Source organism: Alosa alosa, chromosome 14 (genome assembly GCF_017589495.1).
Source record: "Alosa alosa isolate M-15738 ecotype Scorff River chromosome 14, AALO_Geno_1.1, whole genome shotgun sequence".
Lineage (NCBI taxonomy): Eukaryota > Metazoa > Chordata > Actinopteri > Clupeiformes > Clupeidae > Alosa > Alosa alosa.
The window spans coordinates 5,868,023-5,893,446 of NC_063202.1; the positions used below are offsets into that span (position 1 = coordinate 5,868,023).

The 25,424-nt window shown below is 47.2% G+C and overlaps 1 protein-coding gene across 1 annotated transcript in view; it reads left to right on the forward strand.

Annotated features, from left to right (window-relative positions):
- Positions 1 to 25,424, forward strand: part of elp4 (elongator acetyltransferase complex subunit 4) — a 60,354-nt gene that overhangs the window by 23,675 nt on the left and 11,255 nt on the right. The window contains 1 exon segment of the mRNA XM_048263057.1: positions 460 to 566. Coding sequence (XP_048119014.1) covers positions 460 to 566 — 107 coding nt within the window.

Consider the following 25,424-nt stretch of genomic DNA (forward strand, 5'->3'; position numbering starts at 1 on the left):
GAAACACCAAAAACAGCATGAACTTGGGCACTTGTGTTTGTCTGTGCGTGCGTGTGTGTGTGTGTGTGTGTGTGTGTGTGTGTGTGCATGTGTCTGCAAGGTTGGGTGTTTGGGTGGGAAGATTATATGTATCTGGTTGAATATTCTACATGGCCTTTTAAAACACGGTATGTTTTCATGGGAATTTTGTCCATGTCTGTGTGGACATATCTGTCAATCATAGCAGCACATGCTTGTTAATTCAGGAGCTCATAAATCAAGTAGCACAATGAGAAATGAAATGGCAGAGAGCTAATGCTTGTAAAGATTGAATGAAAAATAATTAATTCTACAGCATATCAGTAAAACTCTTAAATTAGTAATTTCCAATACATTTTTGGATTATTTTAAGAGATCCCTTTTATATGTTTATAATATTTTCTAGCGTGATATTTCTCCTGATCTCTCTTGTCCCCTCAGGCCTCCTCCAGGTGCATCAGGTGCCTCATCTGAACTGTCTGGTGTGTGAGGTCCCCGACACCAAAGACTTGGCCTTCAAACTCAAGAGGAAGCAGTTCACCATTGAGGTACGTTGGGCTACAGCCAGGGCCACAGCCACAGCTCCTCTCACTGCCTTCTCTTGGCAGACGTCAACAAACAACGCCCAGGCTGTCAAACCCTCTCACACACTCTCACACACCACTTTCCTGCAAACCCCTTACTACTATTGCTTGAAATACACTCTAGCTCTACCTCTCTGTTTCACAAACACACACACACACACACACACACACACACACACACACACACACACTCCTCTCTCCTCTTGTTTCTCGTGTCTTAGTTGCATCTACTCTGGGAGAGGACTGTAAGCGGTAAGGTTGTAAACGGAGGTAGATTTCCTCTGGGAGAAGGAAAGAAATCATCTCTAAAAGCTTTTATTCTTTTGCCTTTTTTTTGTTTTATTTCTTTCCTCTCCAGTGGCTTCACACATTAAAAGGTCATGATTATGCATCGGCTTTTGTGTTTGCCACGCTCCACCGGCTTCTGTTTGTTCTTTTCCGCTATTGGGTGTCAATCCTAAAGGTGAAACCATCGATTAAACGCCGGAGTTGACACACTTTCCTCAAAATCACTTCAAAGCCACTCGAGCGTCTCGACAAAAACCCCTCATGAATGGGAGATGAGAAAGGGACGGTGTCATTGTTATCTTGGTTAAGTGTGCGGCGTTTCGGTGGGACAGCAGAGCAATAATAACGTAATGTAAATGTATAAAAAGCGGGATAATGTATAGAACGCCGGTCATTATGGGGAAAATAAGTCCCGACAGGGCGAACCCGGACCCGGAGGGTCTTGTTTTAAGCCCTGAAGGGACTTATTTTCCCATAATGACCGGTGTTTTATGATATCCCGCTTTCTGACTATTTGCCAAAAGCGAAAAAATAAACTCTATGATATGTCTCTTTACACTTATTTATTTACCGTTTAAATTAGGTGGCTATTGCTGAGAAACAAATAGTTCGCAACATACGCTGAACTTGAATCAAACATTCTTTACAACACAGCTGATCAACCGTCACTTTTGAATGAAGTTCCAAGCGCAAACTCCGTTGCCATTGACAGCGGTCATTCTTGTTTTCAGAGGTCCTTTCCCAAGAAATAATGACCGCTAGAACTTTCGGAAATCCCATTCAAGTCAATGGAGCATTCTACTTGCATTGTGAAGAGCCGTATAATAACGTAATGTAAATATATTATAATGGTGTAACAACTTCAGATGCTGTGCTGCGGCCCTCTGAGACATCGTAGTCGTCATGTCTGATGCGTTTTCGGTGGAGATGAGTCATCGGAAATGGGTTTGGTTGCTCTACTGCAAAGTAAAGATTCAAAAACTTCCCAGCTATTTCACAGTTAATTCCCCACTGCCATATCGGAGGTTTGTGGTCTTTTTGACATCATAGAACCCTATTCATGATGTCTCCTGAAGTCCCCCAGTTACTTTCTGTGACGTTTGGACATTTCTGCATCTATATACTGGCAACTGCCATGGTGTTTCTCCAATGAACAGAATAGAACAGAGTGAAGACTGAACAGGAGGTGATGTGATCTCATGGTGAATCTAGCTGTTTGTGAGTCTGGCGTTGGTGAGTAATTGACCAGGCTCTCTCCCTCCTGTATGGCCTGGGGGCTGGCCAGTGGAGCTGTGCTCGACTTTGACGGTTGGCGTGGAGAACACGCTGTCCTGTCCCTTTGCTGACCCGTTGACCCCTTTAGTCCGACCACTTCATTAGACAATGGCAACGCCTGGCAGCCCCTCTCTACGCCACCTCAAAGCCCCCTCAACCCCCAACACCCCATTTACCTCAAACACACTTTAGATGAAAGAGGAGTTTAGTTGCGTGACTGTAACGCTAGCAATGCACAAAAACACATACACATTCTCTCTCAAACTCATTCTCTGTCTCTCGCACACACAGACACACACAGACACACACAGACACACACACACACACATGCATACATACATACGCACACAGACACACAGACACACACACACTCACACACAACCTATCCATCAACACAAAACCTGCCTTCCCGAGCCAGATCAAAAGCTTGCCCGTCTCTTCGTTAGGGCCCATCATTGGCTCTCATTATGTTACCTCGGTGAGGGCTGTTAATAGTTAATCGTGGAGTCCATTGTTTGGGGCGAGGGAGAAGCTGGAGGGTCCCCCCCCCGCCCTCCCCATACTTCAGTGGCCCATTTCACACCCCTCTCCACAGACACTTCAGCGCTGATTTATGGAGCCCAATAAAAGTCAAGGTGCTTATCCTCCATAGCCGTTTAATTGCCCAACCACTGAGCTCAAGAGCCCTTCACCTCTTCACCGGGAGTCTATGGGACTGTATTAACACTGCTGCAAGTGCACAGCTAGGGGGGTTGTCTGGACTTTTGTTTAGCTCTTTTTCAGGGGGCTGCTGGTTAGGTGGTCCTGTCTGGTAAGGACAGAGACTGACCATATTGAGGGAGTGGTGGTAAGATTGGATGAATGGACTGGACTGTCTTGACCATGACTTTAGAATGTGATTGTAGGCCATAGCCCCATGCTGTGCCACCACTTCATGTCATGATGGTTGTATGCTTGCCGGATGTGAATTCATCATGTATGGTTGAAGTTACATGGAGTCAACATTGGACCAATCAGCTCTGTAGGGACTTTGGCAGTGTCACTCTGATTGGACCAATCAGCTGTGTAGGGACTGTGGCACTCTGATTGGTGCCGACACTGACCTATTTCTTAGTGCCAGCGCTCAACACCCGGACATCAAAGATGCCAGACAGCGAGATGAGTAAGGCACCAGTGTGTCTCCATGGGATTGTGTGTGTGTGTGTGTGTGTGTGTGTGTGTGTGTGTGTGTGTGTCTGTGTGTGTGTGTGTGTGTGTGTGTGTGTGTTTTGGGGGTGAAGGGGGCAGGTGGAGGCCATGACTAAGCCGGCCCTCACCAGGGCCCCTAATCCCCTGTGCCCCCCTCACCACCCCGACTCTGTCCATTCCTCTCCCTCCGTAGCCCCGTGTCCAGCCTTGGAGCACTCAGCCACAGGGTGCTGAGCCGCGGGGTCAAGGCCCTCGCCCCACGCCTCCCCTCTCCCCATCCCCTCTGTGGGTCACCCGTGACCACCCCTCACCCCTGACCACATCTCCGTCAGGCTTATCTGGCCTCTGACAAGGACCTCTTCCCAATAGTACATCCAGACACCACATAAAAGTATTCCAAGTGTAAGAAATGGAGGTGTCCTTGACCCGTATTGGTACTTTAGTACTCTGGTACTTTAGTACTCTAGAACTTTGTGCCATGTTGATGAAATATACTTTTTTGAATGCCCTGCAGTTCTCGTATTTTCAGTCATGCAAACAGTCTTTGCCTCGCCCTTATCACGTCAGGATACCTCGGCAGCCATTAGAGGTTACTTGCAAATGCGTATGCTTGTAGTTTGACAGAAATTCCGAAATTATAATAGGAACCAATTTGTTGTCTGAAACGGATCCATCAGGATCAGGGACCGAATCTGTTCTCGCGAGGTACTTCCCTTGACTAGTTTCGGAACTCTGTGTTCAGAAGGGGACTTTCCAGCCTGCTATGGCCCATCACCGCGAACAGAGTCTCTTTTGTTTATCCACGTCTCACCCCAGCTCAGATGCTCTGATTGGCTGTCACGAGTTCACACGTTCGAGCACCGCTGCCGACCAACGCATGCCGATCGTACCTGAAGAGGAAGAGCGGACGGACGGTCAGCCTGCAGGTGGAGTTTACGGGGGTGTCAGGTGGGTATTAGTCTACCTCAGCCCCACCTCAGGGACAAGCCGCAGGGGGTTAGAGTCTGCGTTCCAACCCGTCTGCGTGTCTCAACCTAGCTATGACCCCTACTGTCCATGTGTGTTGGGACGGCTTGACTGACAGCACAGATACCAATCGGGTGGTGACGTGTAGTTGGGGCTGCTGGAAAACCCACACAGACAAACCGCCAGCGAGCGCTAGGCTAATCACTCACTCCGACAGCAGCCTGCGCTAGGCTAATCACTCACAGCCAGAAATGTGCTCGCACATGCGGTGAGCTGTTCTGTAGTTATGCGATCTATTTGTAGCTCTTCTTTCTTTTTTTCACCCTCTCTTTGTCTTTGACACACACACACACACACACACACACACACACACACACACACACACACACACACACACACACACACACACACATATACACACACAAGCTTTCAAACCCTCCCCTGACCTTCTATGAGGTGACTCGGCATTTGCAAGATGCTTGACGCGTGAGAATGAGAAGTTGATTGACAGGCCCGGCAGTGCTGGAGCAGGCAGCTCCTGACGGTGACCCGGTCACATGTAGGGATCGGCACGCAGTCGCAAACACACAGCCCAGTAAGCTGGAGAAGGTGAGAGAGCAGGAAACACTCCAATCCAAACCGCAGCCTTGACACCCATCATCACCACTCAAACGCCACTGATTGACAGTATTAATATGTCTAAATTCACACACCACAATAACTTCCTTTGTTAAAAAACACTTGACTCTATTGACTTTAATTTTTGACTCATTAGTATAAACATTCTCTATGTAGTTGTTCTTGGGTTCTGGAATATTCTCCCAGCTGGTGGTTTTCCACTGTACTGGGTCTGCTATGAGCCGCAACTGCTGCGTAATTTAGATTTCACACCATGCTGACCTCTGACACGGCAGGCCCGCTGATATACTGTATGTCGTGAACTAACACACACTGAAAGGTTTCTGCCAGTTAGTCTCGAGTGGTCGTTTAAATGACAGCTAGGGTTCAATTGGCGGTTGATGAGTAGTCAATTAGCCCCATTGCCTGTGGGGCAGAATTAACCCATGGCCCTGTTGGAGCAGGTAGAGGGGGTAGGTGTAAATCTGTGATTAGCTCTCACACCTACACACGCAACTGGACCCACACACACACACACACGCACACACACTCACTCTCTCACTCTCACACAGAAACACGCATGCATATGCAAGCACACATACACACAGTCACTTGCCCAAACACAAATGCACAAATGTCCACATACTCACGTCACTCACTTGCTCAACGTGCATTCATAATTGTGTAATACAAATGTACACGACCTACTCACTCACTTACTCATCATTCACTCATTTACCAGGCACAAAGGCGCCCCTATGTACACCCAGTCAGACTTGCACAGGTGTACACATGTACCAACCCCCTTTAACTGTCATTTGCTCACATGTTCCCACAACACACACACACACACGCTCAGTGTTGTCTCGTTAGTCGGAGAATGACGGGGTCCTCACCTGGGAATGTAGAGAAGAATGTGAGAGGCATGTCTCCTGACTGCCCTGACTTTGCCTGTGTGACACCCCCAGACTGAGCTCACCTTGGGGATGTTGGAGGAACGGGGGGGGTGGGGGTGGGGGGTCAGGGTGGCGTCGTGGGGGTGGGGGTCAGGAGGTGAAGCATGAGATGAGGGCGCTCTTAGCGAGGATGAAACCAGGGAGCCTCAGGACCAGTGAGGGCAATTAGCATCTCCCACCCCCCCAGTCCCACAACCAGAACTACCACCTCCACCCCCCGCCCTTGCTATCTGCCAGTTTCTTTGGAATGGGCTGGTTCTTGTGGTTTTGGAGGAAGACGTTGCTTAGGGAACATACCGTTTCAACGACAGAGCAATCTGTTTTTTTTTTTTTGCCATATGACAACTGTGCCGTGCTGGCTAATGAAATTAATGTGTCAACCTGACTCATCAAACGCCTTCAGCGAGATGGACGCATTCCGTTCGGATCAGGCTTTTGTTGTGTTATTGTTGTGAAAGCTTGGCTCCTCGGGCCCAATCCTGATTGATTGGTTGTGTCTGGGCCAAGGCGCTGTCAATCTGCTGGCTTGCAGCTCTCAGCTCTGCACCACTGTTCACCAACGCCAGCCCGCTGTGGCGTTCCCAGTGCACTTTCACCCCAATTGCAGCGCTAACAGGGCGGTTAGCCGGATTCCTCTGCCGGCGCGGAGCCAGCTGATCTGCACAAGATCCGGGCCAGATCTACACTGAAGACGATATCTGATAGTGAACATTCTAGCCATACAAAGCATGTTCTGTATTTTCTTTAGAAGGTTTTACACTGAATATAGAAGCTTTATCCGTCTGCTAGAGGACAGAATAAGGTACTATGAATAAAGTAGTACGGCAGAAGTGTTTTCACTATCAGAGCTGCCGTATGGCGTTGGTAACCCGAAAGCCACAGATCAGAAGGAACACTTCCCGAATGTCTGCACTTGTACATTGTTAATTCTAATGTGCGGAGAGGCACACTGAGAGGAGAGGAGGAGAGGAGGTGGTGTACAGGCCTCTACACCAGGAAGCAGTGACGGTGTTTATCTCTGAGCTGTGCCCGCAGTGCGTGCTGAGGCAGGGGCACTGACGTGGCGCCAGGAGGCGGCGAGGCCACGGATCCGACGGCCACTAATGGCGACGCGTGCCGAGTGGAGGGGGCGGGACAGTGCGGGGCAGCGTGCTGCAGCTGTGTGTGTGCCGCCGACACTAAGTGATTTCCAGGTCGGGCTTAAATAGACTGGGGGCTCGTCCAGCGAGAAGCTGCCCAGTGGACGCTCAGGGAGGCTTCCCACACACTGGGCAGATGGGCAGAGCTAGAGATGACTGACACCACAGGTTCTGTATGTAATGGGGGTCATCTGTTTGTGGTCGACTGTAGAAGGTGCAGGCCTTCCTTTGATTGAAGCATTGTTTGTGTTTTACTCAGCCACTGTTTCTTATTGTTAAGACACTGGGGCTCCACCTTCACAAATTAAGTTTTAATATCCATTTATTAGGTATTCCATACATCTGTCTCCGGTTCTGCCTGTTGTCATCAGAAGAGATTCTTGAGATCATACAACTAGTGAATAATTGATCGCCCTCTTGGCTATGACTAAGTGGGGTTCTAGTGTGCTGCGATTTCTTGGAATAGGGTGATAGAGTTTGTGTGTGTGCGTGCGAGCGTGTGTTTGTGTGTGTGTGTGCGTGTGTGTGTGTGAGCTGTGTCGGCCTGGGTGCGGCACGCAATGAGATCTCAGGGCAGCCCACCAGCCGAGTCCTTATGAAAGGCCCTAGCGCTACACATCAGATGCGCGTGCGTGGCGTTTCACTTAAGCTGTGGCGGTGGCAGCGGCAGCGGTGGTGGTGTGACTACAGCACTCGCACAGCGGCCTCCTCCGCACACGGGTGTAGCAAGCAACACCAGCGGCAGCTACAGCAGCAGAAGGAACAGAGGCAGCATCAGCAGCTGCAGCGAACACACACACACACACACACACACACACACACACACACACACACACACAATCCATATTTCATGCTTCAGATGGATAACTTTCAGGAGGAGCCCAAACATCACGCTCCCACACAAGTGGTGATGGAGGCTGTTGATGTGACTGTAGTGTCACTCCGGAGATGGGCGCTCTGTAAGCCTGCTTGATTGAGCAGACAGAAACATGAGCAGTGGCGATAAAACCCATGCTCTTTCCTTTTTATTTGGATGAGGTGTCATGTTGTCAACATCATTTTGCCTCTGTAAGGCCAAAGCTAGATGATATAGTTTTAAGTATGTGATCTGTTTGGCTTGGTTAAGCCTTAATGCAAAACCAAGGACTTTCGAATAAATTAAAATAAAAACAAGAAAAGAGACCATGTTTTTACATCTAAAAGGACTGATTTTTGTATTGTTATTTTAACTTCAGCAAGGTCTTGCAGAGATTTGGCCTACAGCTCGGTGCTTGGTTAAATTCCTTGCTTGGTCCGCCCTCAGGAGCAGAGAGGCGAATGTGCCATTACACAGAGAGAAAAGTCAGAGCGTAAAGGTGAAACAGGGTGGAAATGTCAATATCCTCACACACATGCACACACACCCGCTCCTTACCTGTGTTTCACCCGGCTGTTGTGGTGTGTGTGTGTGTCATGAAGCCATCATCATCATCAGAGGATGAAGGCTGGAGTCGTGAGCGCAGTGCTTTGGCTCGTGGCTGTGTGGATCCTGTCTTTAGGGATCACTGGCTCTGCTCCTGCGGCATTGCCCCTCTGTTGAAAATGAAGACACGGGCCACCTCTTCTGGTTTTCTGACAAATTCAGCTAAGGACCCGTGAAATACGGACCTGTCTGTCAGGCAGAGGCATGGCCAAAAGCCTTGAAGGCCATGTGTGCTCAGATTGAGCCGAGTCCTTTGTTATCAGCAGATAACTTAAGTAATTACAAAATGCGTGCTTAACGTAACCAGTTTCTCTACAGAAAGCTTGATTCAAAGAGACTGGTGTTGTTTTTGTGGACAGTCCTTCTCAAAGTTCACACAAGTGGCAGTCCATCTTGTCACCGAGAAGTTTCTAACTTCTACAAAACTAAAACAAACCCCTTTTGGAGTCTCACAAAACAATTCTGAAAGCTGTCCTAAAGATAAAAAAACAGAACTCAAGAACAACAAAACAACAACAACTATCACTTTGATTCTGGTGTAGTTTAGTGTTGCGCGGTCTGGCTGAACCAGGCCATGGAAGTGAGCTGTTAAATCGGTTAGCCCTGAACTCTGCACAGGCCGGTCCACGTCTCAGCTGCCATTAGGGCCAGCTGCTCCTTGAAGCGTAGCCACCATTCAGGCCGGATTAAAGTTAGGGCTGGGGTCTGGTCTTTCACTGAATGAGCCGGGGACCCCACTCTCTCTCTCTTTCTATTTCTCTTTCTCTCCCTCTCTCTTTCTCTTTCTCTCTATCTCTCTATCTGCTGCTGCTACTGCTTGGGCTATTGCTTGTTTGGCATGGTGAGAGAGTGTGGCAGTTCCGTGGCTGTTTTTGGGGTAAATGCCCCTGACATAAGCTCATCTGTTGCCCGGCACGTAGAAGGGGCAGTTGTTTTCATCTTCCCTGTCCTCGTGAAACACGTCTCCTCCTCACACCACGGATCGCGTGGCTGGCAGGCTCACTTCCCATCTTCCCATGACTACATGGGACACGCATTTTGTCGGTCGGTGACAACGTTTCCAGGGAAAAGCTATCAAACCAAACTGAAGGGAATCATTTCAACCTCATTGTGCCAGCGCAGAGCATGCTCAAACATAACAAAACACAGGTTGCTGGAGGACAGCGAGGAGAAACTTTGTATTATTTTTTTTTTAAATTTAATATTTATTTATTTATTTATTTATACTTTCTGAAGTCCCTTGCTTCCTCAAGTTGCTTGGTGGAGCTCAGGCATCAGCCTCCTCCGCATCCTCCACCCACGGCCCCCCATCTGGACGCAGGGCCGGCTGGTTCAAAGGTGGAATTTTGATCCGGAGCAGAAGGGGAGCAGGGCCCTGATCTGCTCTGCTCTGCTGTGCAGTGCACTGTGCTGCTCTCCTCTCCTCTCCTCGCTCTGCTCTCCTGTTGGCTGCTTTGTGTGTCCCGGCATCTGCACTAAAAATAACTTTCCCACCCTTTTCACAGCTCTGGGGAGGAGAGTGAGAGGGCGAGATGGAGGGAGTTGGCAAAGAAGGCTGAGGTGCTAAACTTTAACATCACAGTAAACAGACCAGCCCTAAAAGTCATCATAGAGACTGCAAAAAGAGTATAACATGTATTATATAACATGTTACATATTCAGTCTTTACACTTAAGCTACATATTATACTTATACTACTTATTTTGACCTCTGTCTTCATCTGGGATTGATTGATTTGATAATATCTTCCATTCTCTGCGCAAAGGAGGAAGAACTGCATTGTAACTTTCACTAAACTCATTTTACCCCTTTTTGAATTCATGAGCTGTGTTCATGATGGTGTTCCTGCCCCTTTTTAAAGGGGCTGAATATACCAGCTAACTGACCATCAGGCAAAACAGGGTTGTTTAAGCTAATGAATTTTACGGTCACTTTTACTTACCCCTCCAATCCTCTCACTATTGAGTGGTCCCAGATGATGGCGGTCATTGCAGATGCGTAATGATGAAGGATCAGTAGCTTTCGATTGAGGTTAATAGATTATTCATGAGGTGGGAGGAGAGAATGGAGGCCACTTCAAAGAGAGTTCTGGGACAGAGGAGGCCCCGCCCATGAGCTTTTGTTTGACTGGAGGTTGGGGCGACCCCGCACCGCGAACCAGGGGCCACTGCCTAGTGTTGTGTCCTAGACAAACTTTCCCATCGTGGCTAGTTGAGGTGGGGGTGTTAGGGGCGAAATGGGCAGGGTTGGGGTTTTGGTTATGAGGGTTTGGGGGAGAGTTGGCATGTATGTTTGCCTATGCTCATCACATCCAATAACACAAAATAGTTAAGATCACATTAGATTAGATTCAACTTCAGTGTCATTGTGCAGTATTGGTGCAAAGCCAAAAGGAGAGGCACCGAAATGGTATTATTTACTGATAATTTCTGTATGTAAGTACTGCAGCATAAGTTATGCTAAGCTATATCTTTGAATATCAACATCAAATCCACACACATTGCCCAGCTTGATTGTGTAACCCTCTAAATTGAGCTATACAATTGGAAGTGAGTAGCTATTAGTGAACTGTTTCTTGACATGACTACAGATGTTTGGATTGTCTGTCTTTAGCTTTGACTATTTGCTCAGAAGTGTTGTTCCCGGAAAAAAGTTATATATTTACCAATGTTAACACGTGTATGTGTGGTGAATTATTAATGCAGGCAGGAAGGCAAAGGCTTGGTATTAATAATACACTGAAAAGGAGTGCACTCCTAGCCTGCAAATCAGACTGTTAAACTCAAGAGAGAGTTCATTTCAGCCCATTATACCATTGTTATGCATTAATCATTAAGCCTATGTTACTTGTGGTTAAGATACAGGGTGTGTGTGTGAGAGAGAGAGTTCCTGTGTGTGTGTGTGTGTGTGTGTGTGTGTGTGTGTGTGTGTGTGTGTGTGTGTGTGTGTGTGTGTGTGTTTCTGTCTGTCTGTCGGTAGCTCTGTAGACTAGGTGGTGATGTTAATGGGCCTTATTTGCATTCCCCCTCGATCCTCCTCCACACCAGTGAGGGCGCTTGTAAAAAATTAATCATGGAAGCTCTTAACTCTGCTTAAGGTGCCAAACTGAACCTCCCCACAGCAGTAATGCCAGGCGATATGGTGGGATATACAAAGACAAGCCAGATTTTGGGAAATAATAGTCTTTTGTAGAGAGGTTTACAAAAATGAAATATTTCAAGCTGCAATCTGCCATTCTAATGCCATTCACTTTTTGTCAAATTCAGAATTCATGCTTCTGAATTAACGTTAAATAATTCTGATTTTTGCACACAGTAAATGGGAAATAAATAATCCCAGCCAACCAATGCTGTTCAGGAGCATGGCAGGAAGGGATGCCTTTTAATTGACTATTGAGCACAAATATAAATATATAAAGCAATAGCAAAACAGACTGAATTGCAAACAGTTTCATTAAAGCAGAAACTATTTGCTAATCATCATAATACTCTAATTTGTTAACTATTTGCTAATCACAAAAAAATATAAATACCCAACTAGTGTGTGGGATGTGTATGTCCACCAGTGAGTGTATGTGTATGTGCATGTGTGCTTCTACATGTATGTGTGTGTTTTTTACATTAACTTCTGACAATGTGCTGGTCACTTGCGTGCCAGATTTTCCCATGAGGTAGTTGGAGGAGTGAAGATAAACGTCCCCTCATCACGCTTATGCATACAACTGCACCCCTCCCTCCCACGCCTACACCCCCACACCACCCCCACCACCGCGGCGAGACCCCCTCCACCCCCAACCATCACTGCTGCTGCTGCTAATCCCCCAACACACACACACCACACACACACACACACACACACACACACACACACACACACACACACACACACACACACACACACACACACACAACCACCACCACCACTAAGCTCGTCTTCCTCACATCTCAGCAGCGATGATGCTAATGGTCAGTGACAGCTCACCTCTCCCTAGCGTGCCTGCGGTCTACAGAGACCCTACACACACACACATACTCATGCAGGCACATAATACACACACACACATACTCACACACACACACACACACACACACACACACTCTCATGCAGGCACATAATACACACACACACACATGCATGTACATATACACATACACAAATACACACACACACATAGTCATGCACACACACAAACACACACACACATGCACGCATATGCATATACAAATGCACACACACCAATACTCACGCATGTACACAGATACACATATGCACTTACACAGACACACATGCACACATATACAAGTGCATGGACACACACTCACAATTCAGCTACTCACTGTGCACATCAGGATATACTATTCTTACTAATATTGCCACTAAAAGGCTCAAATACATTACAGCTCAACTCAGTAGACTGAACTTAGTCTCATCTCTATATTTTCTTTGAGCATTTTGAATGTACAGGACTGCATTAATCATAATTATTCATATTAATCATTATTTTATATATATATATATATATATAATAATAACATATAATAATATATATATTAGTGAATGGTGTTGCTCACCAGATGCAACAGGGTTGGTGTTTAGGGACAGCGGTTTTTGGCCGCATGGTTGCATACGTGTCCTCCTACATCTGTCTCCACCCTGGTGTCAGAACGCCCTCGGTGCTGAGGTTTCTGGGCTATTTCAGCCTTCATGTTAGTGGGCACAGAGTGAGATGATGGATTGCTGGAGCTGAGACACTGGTACACAGGACGTTTAGCCGTGTCCCTCTGCGGCTAAGGCCTCCACTGTTGGTTACGTGCCCTCGCTGTTGTTACAGCTGTATCATAATTGCCATAGTCCAGACTAGGCAATAGTCAAAAGTTACAGCATGAATGCATGATCACACTAATGTGTAGATGTGTGTTGCAGAGCTTGCATGCGAGAGAACTCTAAATTGCCCCATATTAATACGTAAGTGTCCTGTTCTTATCTGTTATGGGTAAGGAGTCTCTTGATTGACAGGAGACTTGTGGTGTGAAGCGCATTGTCTTCATGGATAATCCAACATGTCTGCATTCTGTCCTGATTCTGTAACCCTTAAAGGTGTAGGTTTTTGAACATTCTAAGTTCCTCAACAATTGAAGGTTCTAAAATTCTATGTTGAATTCAATGAACCCAGATATTCTTTAGAATGTTAATTTCCCAACATTCCCGTCACACCGGTGTGACAGTACTCCTTTAAGGGTTAAGTTGGGCCTATTAATGTTCCATGCTGCAGATTACCCTTTTTGTGGGTCTTAGGCATGAACAGAACTGTCTCCGGGTATTGAAGTTTAATGAAGTCCAAATTATTAAATACCCAAGCCAAGCAAAAGACACGAGAAGGGAGGTGTTAGAAAGACAAAAGATGCCAGACAATTTCAGTCGACTCTCCTTTAACTGCCATCAAATCTGCTCCACTGGTCACCACCAATATCATGGTTGCAAATGGCAAAGGGACCACTAGGATCCATAGGACGTGTTTGTGCTGCATAGATGTCCTGATATTGTCTATGTCATGACAGAAAGACGAGAAAAAATCTAAATGGACAGAAAATGCAGGCTAGTAGCTGCTGAGTCATTATTTTGGATGTGGGTGCATTTGCATTATGTATTATGCCAATCCTACCTCTATATCAGGGCTCAGTGCATGTGTGTATGTGGCATTTGTGTGTGTGTGTAGCGTGCATGTGTGTGTATGTGTGTAGCGTGTCTGTGCGCATGTCTCTCCTGGGTAAATTTGGCTGGTGAGGTCGGGTGTGCTGCTGTGAGAGGTAGCTTTGCGTGCTGGGCCGGAGTGAAGCTGAGCACAAAAGCATGTGTAGCCGTGAATATGAGAGCAGACATTAGCGCGCTATCACTGGGGCTAGAGTGGTGCACTCTCCCTCCCCTCTCTCTCTTCCCCTCTCTCTCTCTCTCTCTCTCTCTCTCTCTGTCTCTCCCCTTTTCTCACTCTCTCTGTACTTCTCCCTCTCCCTTGCTTTGTCTCTGTCTGTCTCTCTCACTCTCTCTCTCCCTTCCTCCTGTCTCTCTCTCTCTTCTCTCGCTCTCACTCCACACACCAACACACCAGTTGTTTTGTGTGATTCATCTTTCTCTGCAGAAAGTCTTTCTCTGCAGCACAGTACAATTTTCCAAAACTCTCCTTGCATGTTAATTCCTTCCATGGAAAAGACTGACACCCTTCCACTGTTTGTCACCTGTGACCTCTCTCTCCTCTCTAAAAAGATGACAACGATGAAAATACCTCTATGGTGGCACATAGCCTTTGATTGCTGGCACCAAAGCCTTTGATCGGTGGTACATTTTTTCGGTTGTGTTGTTGTGTGTTTAGAGAAAGCACTTGTTTGTCCTTTCACGAAACATCTCTGGCACACACATTGCGTGTCTGTGTGTGTGTGTGTGTGCGTGTGTGCGCTGGAGGCGACGGAGCCCAGAGCTCTGGCAGCAGCACCGGTGACAGGTGCACCTGGTGCTTCCGCGCCTCCTGGCTCTGTGCCTGCTAGCTCAGCAGAACTACTGTACGTGACCCCACCCAAGCTCCCTGCACCAACCCCCCTCTCGTCTTCACCTTGTCTTAGGTGTGGTGTGCCTGTGCAGGGTGTCTCAGTGCACGGTCAAACCCCGCAGTAGTGCACTCAAACCTCGCCAGTCGTTTTAGTAGAAGTGTCTGGCCTTGACTGTATGTTATATGTTCAATCTCTTCAATGCAATGACATTGATCTGCAATGCTTTTTTTCTGTTGTTGTCGGAAATCTAGCATGTCCCCAATGTTGGCCTCCCTCCAGACTCTCTCACACACACACACACACACACACACACACACACACACACACACACTGGGACCGTCACCAAGCTGATCCTGTGGAGGTGAAGAGCTTCCCCCTGAAGAGAGCTCTGGGCCTGAAGCCAAACTCAGAAGCCGCAGAAAGGAGCCACTTGTGCTGGAATCCTGTCTTAACACCTTCTCCCTGTCACACAAGCCACCAACACCCACCAGCCTTTCTGCAGAGTGCATTACTCTCTCTGCACTGAATAACCTCCGTTAGATTGTTTTGATCTTCATCAACCCCCCATCACATCCTAGTAGAATGTACATTGCAAAGGAAATGGGAATCGTCTGTTTTGTCTTAATTACCAGCAATGAAACGACATTGAGTCGTTTCCCCATAATATACGCTCTGACCTTTTTTTTTAAGTGTTTGGAGGGGTTAGGGATTGGCGAATGTGATAAAAGTGATCAATTTCATGAAGTATGCATCATTTAGCCTGACTTCTGTGTGAACTAGGGCCCGGTTTGCAAGGGCCTTAAAGTGCAGCGTAAATAGCGTGAAGTGTATTAAACTGATTTATACCTTGCCAGCTTCCTATTATTTAGCTCAGCCAGGCTAGCCGTGATTGCCTCCCTCTTATCACTGGCTCCCTATTAAGGAGATGATGTAGGGGGCCAGTGATGCTAAATTCATTAGCGTGACACAATTATGGCTTGGAATTAAAGCCGGCGTGGCAAAGAGTGTCTTCGCTAAAGGGCTGTGCTCTGATATGGATAATGGAGTCTGTACGTTGGTGTGAACACCTGGTATTGATAGTTCTTCTTTATGAGTTCCTCAGTGCAGTGCAGGTCAGTTCTCAGTGTGATGGTGGGGCCTACAGGACAGTTGAATGTCTCTGTTTTCCCCTCATACTGTCTCTAGTGGTGCAGAACATCTTGCCTGGAATAGTTAACGTTGAGGTTGATCAAGATAATTGTATGGTTAATTTTGAGGTTGAGGTTGATCAAGGTAACAGTATGGTTAATATTTAGGTTGAAGTTAATCAAGGTAACAGTATGGTTAATATTAAGGGTTGATCAAGGTAATATTATGGTTCATTTGAGGTTGTAGTTGATCAAGGTAACAGTATGGTTAAGATTGAGGTTGAGGTTGATCAAGGTAATGGAATGGTTCATTTGAGGTTGTAGCTGATCAAGGTAACAGTATGGTTAAGATTGAGGTTGATCAAGGTAATAGTATGGTTCATTTGAGGTTGATGTTGAGTTTTTCTTATGTCTTTAATGCCAAACCTGTCAACATAGCACTGTTTACCTTCTTTTGTCCTTGAGAGTAAAGATACTGAGATGTTTTGAGTTCTTTAAGCAACTAGAAGCAGATATCAATGTTAGATGGACAGTGTCACCCTCACATATGGGTTGCATGTCAGTGTTCTGGATAACGAAGCACGGAATACCCAGTGAATGCTAGTCTGTTAAACTGCTGAATACCCAGTGAATGTTAATCTGTTTAACTGCTGTGGAAACATTGATTGAACTGAACCTGCTTCACCAGCCACTCTTACATAACACAGAAAAAAAACAAGTGCACCCTAATCCTTTTCAGATTAGTGTAGTGTATTGTACTGGGCCCTTATTTCCATCTCTCATTGGCGCAGTGCTGGTGTGTTAGTGTGCTTTAAACCAGCTGGCTGTCTAATGGCACTGCTGAGCGCTGGGAGCCCAAGCCATGGCCACTACGATGACATGATGAATATGATGAGCCTGTTTAGTATTCTCACGGAGAGCCTCTCTCGGACAGAGGCCTTTCCCCATGCCTGGCTGCCTGTGAGGCTTTGAATTGAGAAATGCTATCAGATGAGAGCAGGGGGGATGGCGCTGTTGGGAGCGTCTCGTCTGCGAGCTCGCTTTCTGGTTGACGAGGCACGGCGCGCCTGTTCATCATAACCGGCGGCACCTCTCACCGGCAGCCGGGGAGTAGGGGGGAAAAAAATGGAAAAAAAAAAAAGCAAAACAGAGCCATGAACACCAAACCCTGATTAAGATGTAAATTTCCCTAATTGGGATGTAAATTCTTACATTTAGATGAAGACATCAACTGTCAGTCTGCCATGTTATTTATTTTGGCCACCTCAGTTCCCCAAGGTAGAGCAGGGGAGGATCTAGGCCTTATTCAAGATGAGGCGTCAAACATCTGGGCAAAACCGCCTTTTGTCCCACTCACCATAATATCCGCCATTCATGTCCGCCTACCTTTTGTTTGTTTCCTCCCCCCCCCCGCCTCACCCCACCGTCGTGTCTGATACAGTTGTTCCTGGGGGATTGGAGGGAGATTTGGAATGAAAATTGGGTTCATTCAGTGCCAGTATTTTGCTTGTGCATCAATTACTTCTGCTGAATTTTCCTCAATGCAAATAAGCCTCTGGCTCATGAAAAGGGACAGCGAGTATGTGAAATAATTAATTTCCCTTTTGAGGACCGAGGAGGAGTGGGCGAACCGTTTGATGGAACCTGCCAGGAACAAGCAAACTATCTGTGTTAATTTAGTCATTTTTTTGGCAGCGGACAAATTAATAGATTTTTTTTTCAACACTGAATCTATGGGCGCTGTGGGATGTCTGCTCTATCCTCGAGTTCAGGGGTGATTGGTCCTTGTGGGCCAGCAATCAATTAAGCACACTGGCTGAGTTTAGTGTGCTAATCAGCACTTATGGGAGGGGAGGGTCTGACTGATCAGCATAGCTGACTGTCTCTACCATGCATGTTATTCTTTGACTCTTTGATGTAAGTGAAAATCTTTAGGCAATTGCCATGTTGGACTAAAAGAAATACTGATTTCAAAATGAGTAGTTAAAGTTGGGTAGTAGTTGAGAAAAAAAATCCGTTAAAATAACTTGGAAATCCATTGTTGTTATGTCAACAATCCATGGCTTCCCATGTTTCGTGAACAATCACAAACTCTTCATGATGCTTCATAAGTGGGAACTTTCCAAAGTCAGCATCTTGCATCTCTATTGAGAGCCGTTGTGTTGCTTTAGTGGAGAGGTCTCTGACTCCCCCCTGACCTCGGTGCTAAGCCCCGAGGGCTGATGTAAGCCAACATGCCCTGGTTTCGGTAATGCTTTGAGTAGCAAGGGATGGCCCGTTGGCCCTGGAGGTATAGCGTTGTCAGGGTTAATCCCTGCCTGCCCAGAAGAAGAGACATGTCAGGGCCCGAGAGCAGTGACCAATAGAAAGGCCACCGAAGGGTCAGCGTAGTGGAGAGAGAGTCGTCTCGGCAGACAAAGCTAACAGCATTTTCAGTTTGACTCCTATCTGGGCTGTGTGGTTGGTTGTAGTTGGTATTGGTGTGCACAATGGAGTACATTGTGGACTATTGGGGGCAGCCGTGGCCTACTGTTAATGCTTCGGACTTGTAACCGAAGGGTTGCCGGTTTGAACCCCGACCAGTAGGAACGGCTGAAGTGCCAGAGCAAGGCACCTAACCCCTCACTGCTCCCCGAGTGCCGCTGTTGTTGCAGGCAGCTCACTGCGCCAGGATTAGTGTGTGCTTCACCTCACTGTGTGTTCATTGTGTGCTGAGTGTGTTTCACTAATTCACAGATTGGGATAAATGCAGAAACCAAATTTCTCTCACGGGATCAAAAGAGTATATATACTTTACTTATACTTATTGATGGTACCTTTGGTAGATATTGTTTGGGACAATGGACTGTCACTTGATGTTACCTTTGGATAAAGTCCAGCAGTGCTTAACATCGGAGAGCTTTGTGTGATCCAATACAGTTTAGCATCCTCCAGTACAGTGGAGTTGAGTACATACCGCTCTAGTTGAAAACATTCTTTCCCTTTCACATCGAGTCACGCACACAGCCATCAAAAAAATATTAAAACCGTGAGCTTAAGGATGCCACAGTGCATTGTTGACATTGCTGCCCTTCCTTCCCTGTTTCAACGGAATCCGTTTGCTGGTGCCCCAGAGTGCATTCTCTCTCTGGCCAAACAGCACTTTTCTCTTTGCAGAGTTTCTCTTTGTCATTTTCCATCCTTCCCATCCCCCCTCCTACTCCAACTCCTCGTGGGAACCGCTGTTGAGAAGCTCCTTACAGCCTGTTCCGTGCCAAGGTGTTTGTCTCTACCGTGCCCAGGTGAAAGAAGGAAGTTGTGTGTGTGCGTGTGTGTGTGTGTTGTGTATGTGTTGTGTGTGTGTGTGTGTGTGTGGGGGGATGGTGAGCCTCCTATCCTCCAGCTGCTCTGTGGAGGCAGGTATGTGAGCTATTTGTCGGATGTTTCCCGCGCCCTGCCCCAATGCTGCTTTCCCATTAGCTCCTCATAGCAGAGATGCTGCTCGGCTCATTCCTGTCGGGTTGTACCTGTCACCTCCACTCGAGTGCTCATGCAGCGAGATGCCCTGCAGCGGCCCAGTGCCACCAGCTAAGGAGCGAGGCGTGGTATCGTGTGTTTCGGAGTGGCATTTATTTGTGTGTGTGTGTGTGTGTGTGTGCGAGTGTGCGTGTGTGTGTGTGCGAATGCGTGCGAGTGTACATTGGCCGTTTTAGGTGTCAGGCATGCGCAGGCATAGACTCAAGAGTGGGCGTTTCTGCTGATCAGGTGATGTCGATGTGGGAGTGGCTTCTGGCCAGGTGTGCTTGTACCAGCTTCCATGGAACGTGCTTGGTGAATGGGGCCCACGTCATCAACCCTGCAGAACCAATCTGCTTCTACCCCCCGAAGGGGTTTTTTCATTCATGATGGAAGGGGAGAAGGAAGGGAAATAAATGACACCGCATTAATCTCTGACAATGACCTTTAGTTTCCCATCAACTAGTGCATATATATAGGAGAGGGATGCCAGCTCTGATTAGGATCAATCCTTATTTGTTTTGCCTGCCGTAATGTCACAACCGTCTGCCTGTTTGCCTTCCTGTCTGAGACTGTGAAGGAGTCAAGAGAAGTAAAAAGGCCAGAGTGTGACAGAGGTCCAGGCAAGATGCTGACCCACTACCGCGCCCATGACATTTTGTTAAGGCCTAAACGGTCCTCCGCTTAGAGCCTGCAGACACGCCCTGTGTGTGGAGATGGACAGAAAGGAGAGAGAGAGAGAGAGAGAGAGAGAGAGAGGGGGAGAGGCTTTTAGGTCACTTGTTCACTTGTGTAGCCCATGGAGACCTACTGTGGGAGACGCTGAAAAGCAGCAGAAAGAGGACTGAGAAAGAGAGAGAGTGAGCAAGTGAGAGTGCACTCTCAACATCGATAATGACTTTATACATCCACCTTTGGACCGCATTTCCCCCCCCCCCTCCCCCGCTCCCTCCATCTCTGTACATGTACTGTCCATGTGTGGCACTGCTCGCTCTATTTGCGTATTGTCCCATAAAGTGCTGCTTGAAAACAAAGATGGTGTATTCTTAATGCTCAGAGGATTAGGGCAATTAAGCCTAGCGCTACCCAACAACAGTCGAACCCCGATGCGTCGTGTGAAATGTACCAAGAAAATCTGCCTTTGCCACGCTGAATCGGGTCTAGCCGAGCCTTCGACAGTGTTCTCTTCCTTCTCTCCCTCCCTCTCTCCCTACCCTCTCTCTTTCTCTCCCTCTCTCTCTCTCTCTCTCTCTCTCTCCTTTTAAAAGACTTCTTTCCTTCCTCCTTGTTCTCACTCGTTGTCCCCCCCTTCCGCCCTGTCATTATCCGAAAGGGCTTTGGATATGCATACGAATTGCTCCAAAAACGAGTGCCCCTTTCTTCCCTTTGAGCCTATATGTGATTGTTGTTGCCAGTGGGCTGTGTGTATTTGTTTAGGGGTAATTGGTGAGGGGAATCGGAGGGCAGTGAAGTGTGTCCACTCATGGCCGCTCCCCTCTGAGGCCGTGGCATCTTCTCGGCGGGGCCGCACAGCGGCGGCCATAATGTCTATTTTATACCCAGGTGGACAAACACAATCACGGGCCTCGCTCGCATTGTGCCGGCCAAGGGGTGTTTTAAAGCGGGTCACAGACTTGACACACGGAGTGTGTGTGTGTGCATGTTTGCATGTCTGTGCGTGTTTGTGTGTGTATACTTATCACTGTTTGTGTTAGTGTGAAAATTTATGTCTGTGTTTGTTTGAGTTTTGTGTGTGTGTGTGTGTGTGTGTTTTTTCTGAGAGTGTGTGTGTGTGTGTGTGTGTGTGTGTGCGTGCCAGCCTGGCTGGCTGGCCGGCTGTGCAGTGGAGCTCGAGGAAGACCTTTGAGTGTCTCCAACCCGGTGCGCCCTGCCGCCATACCCCCACCCTCCCCAGCCCTCCGCAGCCCTCCGCAGCACCCCTAATGATTTCACTTACACCTCCAGTATTTAACTCTGTCAGGGAAAAGCAAGCAGTCCGCTGCTCATAATTTACATGTCATTTGCTGCCTCATATTGTGTGAAATTCAATTGCACCGCGACAGACTGTAGCCAGCACATGGCCTTTTTTTCTCTCACTTTCTCTCTCTCTCTCTCTCTCTCTCTCTCTCTCTGTCTTTCTTGGTCTGCCTCTTTTCTTTTCTCTCACTCACTCTCTTTTCTTTCGTGGATCAGAGTTCACAGCAAGCCACCGACCTAAAAGAAAGTAGCTTGCCCCCCCCCCCCTTCCTCTCAGTACACTGTCACCCGCCTCCTCGTGTGAAGCCGTCGCTCTCTCAGGAAGAGGCTTAGTGTTGGTGTTGGCCTCTTACATAGAATCATGGTGGTACACCAGACTACACGCCTACACCAGACACATGGCCAGCCTCTACACTTCATGTCTACATTTTTTACATTTTTATTCGTTTGTTGTTTTTTGTTGTCTGTTTTTTTTATAAACAGCTTGCATCTGCATGCCATTTTGGAGGTTGGCAGGGGTGTAGATGGAGCCTTTCCGTGTCCCACTTAGTGGGCTTTTAGATCTGTTGTCATCATTAACATGAACTGGCCCTTGACATAAACACTCTGTTATGCAAAAGCTCAAGGGGATCCATTTTATGGCTGAGCTGAACTTCTGAATGGCTCCGCTCAGGTCAGTCCCCAAGACTTCTTCTTCTTCTTCTTCTTCTTCTTCTTCTTCTTCTTCTTCTTCTTCTTCCCTCCTGCCCCTCGCCTCTCGCCCCTCGCCAACGCCACCACCCTCCACTGCTGCCCCATCCATCCCCACACCCCCCCGTGGGCTGGGCCGCCCAGCAGTAATTGGAGCCTATTCGGCAGCCTCCTGCAGAGAAGCTTCAGAACTGTAATCCTCCCAGCAGCACAACCCCCCACCCTCACCCCTCCCTCCCCTAGACAGCCACAACTCTTCTCTTGGCCTGGCACCGTTCCTGACCCTTGTCAAAAAGCTCAATTCATTGTGGTGAGAAATGCAAATGAAGTTGACAATGAATATACATTGGGGGGGGTGGAGTTGAAACAAAACAAAACACATGTCACTAGCTCTCACTAAGTGAATCAAGACAGATCTTTACATTTCCTTACATCAGATTAAGGATGAAACTATTGCTAAAGTGTTTCATGAAAAGGTAGGTGGCACTCATACAATCATATGTATATTTAGATAAAAACCCTTTTTGCTCAGTTTGAACTCACTTTGTCAGGGCCTCTTGGTTGGGTTCAGTAGACACAAAAATACTTTTTCGTGGTATTTGTTTTTGTGAGGTAAACCCTGTCTGACAGAAGCACCTGAAGTGATGCCCGCATCCCAAAAACATCACCACTAACCTTCAGCCCACCTCGCCTCAGAAAGCCCCCTGCTCCACAAAAACACACAGCAGCATCCCGCCTCACCAAAAGCTGGTCCCCTTGTGTGTTTGAGTGTGTGTGTGTGTGTGTGTGTGTGTGTGTGTGTTTTCATGGCTTCTCTGGCTTGCTCCTGGTGAAGCTTATTTGTTGTTCCCTGAAGAGATAGGTAAAAGTTTATTATAGTCCGTCAATTATTCTGAAGGTAAACTTCTGCTGTTTACTTCAGGGTGAAGTTGACCATGATCTTTTAATCACAAAAATAAATGGTAACAGTTATCAGCACATTCTGAAGCAAATGAATCTGCTGTTATCCTAAAAATAAAAAGACTAAAAAAAAAACTCAAAACAAATCTGATGAGACAGCTCTCCTGTGGATTGCAAGACCTTGGGGATGGAGGTAAAATGGGGGGATGTGAAATTTCTGACAAGGTGGCCGAGGTGACGTACTATTGCCTTTGACATCCTCCCCCTTCCAGGCCCTAAAGGTGGCAGCGGCGGCGCCGGTGTCGGCCTCACCTAGCCAAGGTTGGGCTCCGCGCGCCCGTGGGGACGACAGCCAAACAGGTCAGAGAGGAGAGGGCCAGAGGACAGAGCGGGCAGAGAGAGAGGAGAGGGCATTTTTTTTCTTCTTTTCTACCTCTGTCTAAAGTCAGAAAAGCGATCTGGCTAGCTTGACTAGTGGATTTTTTTTGGGTACGTGATTTCATTTTGAAAGACAGTCGATGGGTCTCACTGGTCGGCAGTTTGAATCACCTTCTGTGAATGTCATTGTGGACTTTTACTTAAAGCTTTTACTCACACACCTTAAATGAAGCAATCATCAGTGGTACTTTACCTTCGTCACCTGATAGGACTTTTCCTGAAAGAGACCTGTCATAGAACACACTAGAATGGTGCTCAGTAGAGCACATACGTCGGCTAAAGCCCAACCATTCCCTTTGATGTGAAATCTCACAACACAAACAAAAGATAAACGAATGCTGTATCTTGCAATGTTTGCCATATTGGCTACAAACAAACACACGTACATACAAACAAACAAACAATCAACCAACCAACAATGAAACAAACATGACTTCCTTGGAGATAGTAAAGTAAAAGATGCCCAGCTTGACGCGGGACCTTGAGAAGACCTGAGTTGGCCTGAGCCTATCGTGCTGCTGTGTGTGGGTCCAGTGCAGGGGGTCCTCCTCTGGCGATGACCTTGAGTTCAACACTGTTATAGAGGGGAACGCTTCACTGGCTGCCAGGGGCTATCAACAAACACCCTGCAAGCTGTGAAAAGGGGATTTGCCTGACCATACCTTGATGCCCAAAGCCCAAAGTGATATTTGAAATAACAGAAAATAGCACTTAGATTTTAATTGAAATAATATGTAGTACATTAAAGTCCAACAGTCAATCTGCCAGCCCTGCTGGTGATTTCATTCATCTTGACAGCCGAATGCAAATCTGTAAACAAATGAATGGGTTTGTAGGAGGAATCACTTTGTTTTCTTGTTTGTTTATTTGCATGCTAGCACACCAGCAGAGAGTCTTTTAGCAAATGGTCTCTACCCTGTTCTCAGCACTTCTCAGCACTTTTACAATGGTTCCCAAGGCATTCCATATAGATCCCCTCATCAAATGGTTCATTCAAAGGTTACCCCAAGGAACTTGTTTTCCATGCAGGTCCTATTTATATTCATGTTTTTCCTGGTCATTTAGCTCACACTTTTATCTTAGAAGGGCTTACCACGGAGGTTATGTTCGCTGAGTGTCGTGCGCCTTGCAGAAATCATAGAACGCCAGTCGAGAGGCCACCAACACACAGACCCCATGTCCCCACACCAGATGCATTCACTCCAATACCTTTTAGTTAAATATTTGACTAAGCTTCATATGGCCGCCATCTTTTGTGCCGCGAATGGTTGCGGTCAGCAGTGCCGAGTGGGCGAGTGCAGCATGCCTGCTCTTTTAAAGGGGGTTACCACGGGCAACTGCTTTTCAGCGGCGTTGCACGGAGCACCTTGTGCGGCAGGGCTTTGTCCACTCAAGGGTTGTCCTCTTGTGCGCAGCTCTTTTTTTTTTCCTTCTTCTGTGGGCAGTAGCAACCTGTGATGGACCAATTCATTAGGCCGAGGACAGACACTTAAACATACACTAAAACTCCTGTTCTCACTGGGACACACACACACACACACACACACACACACACACACACGGACACGGACAAACACACACATATTCTCATTCGTACACAAACCTGGAAGCACCAAGACATTTTCACCAAACATTTTTTGAGCGCCAATTCTGCGTCACTACCATCAAAGCATAGAAACATACAACAGCTGCAGCAATGACTTGCCTTGTGGGGTGTGTAGCGTTAAGAGGGCATCTTTAACACCTCTCTTCCCCCTCTCC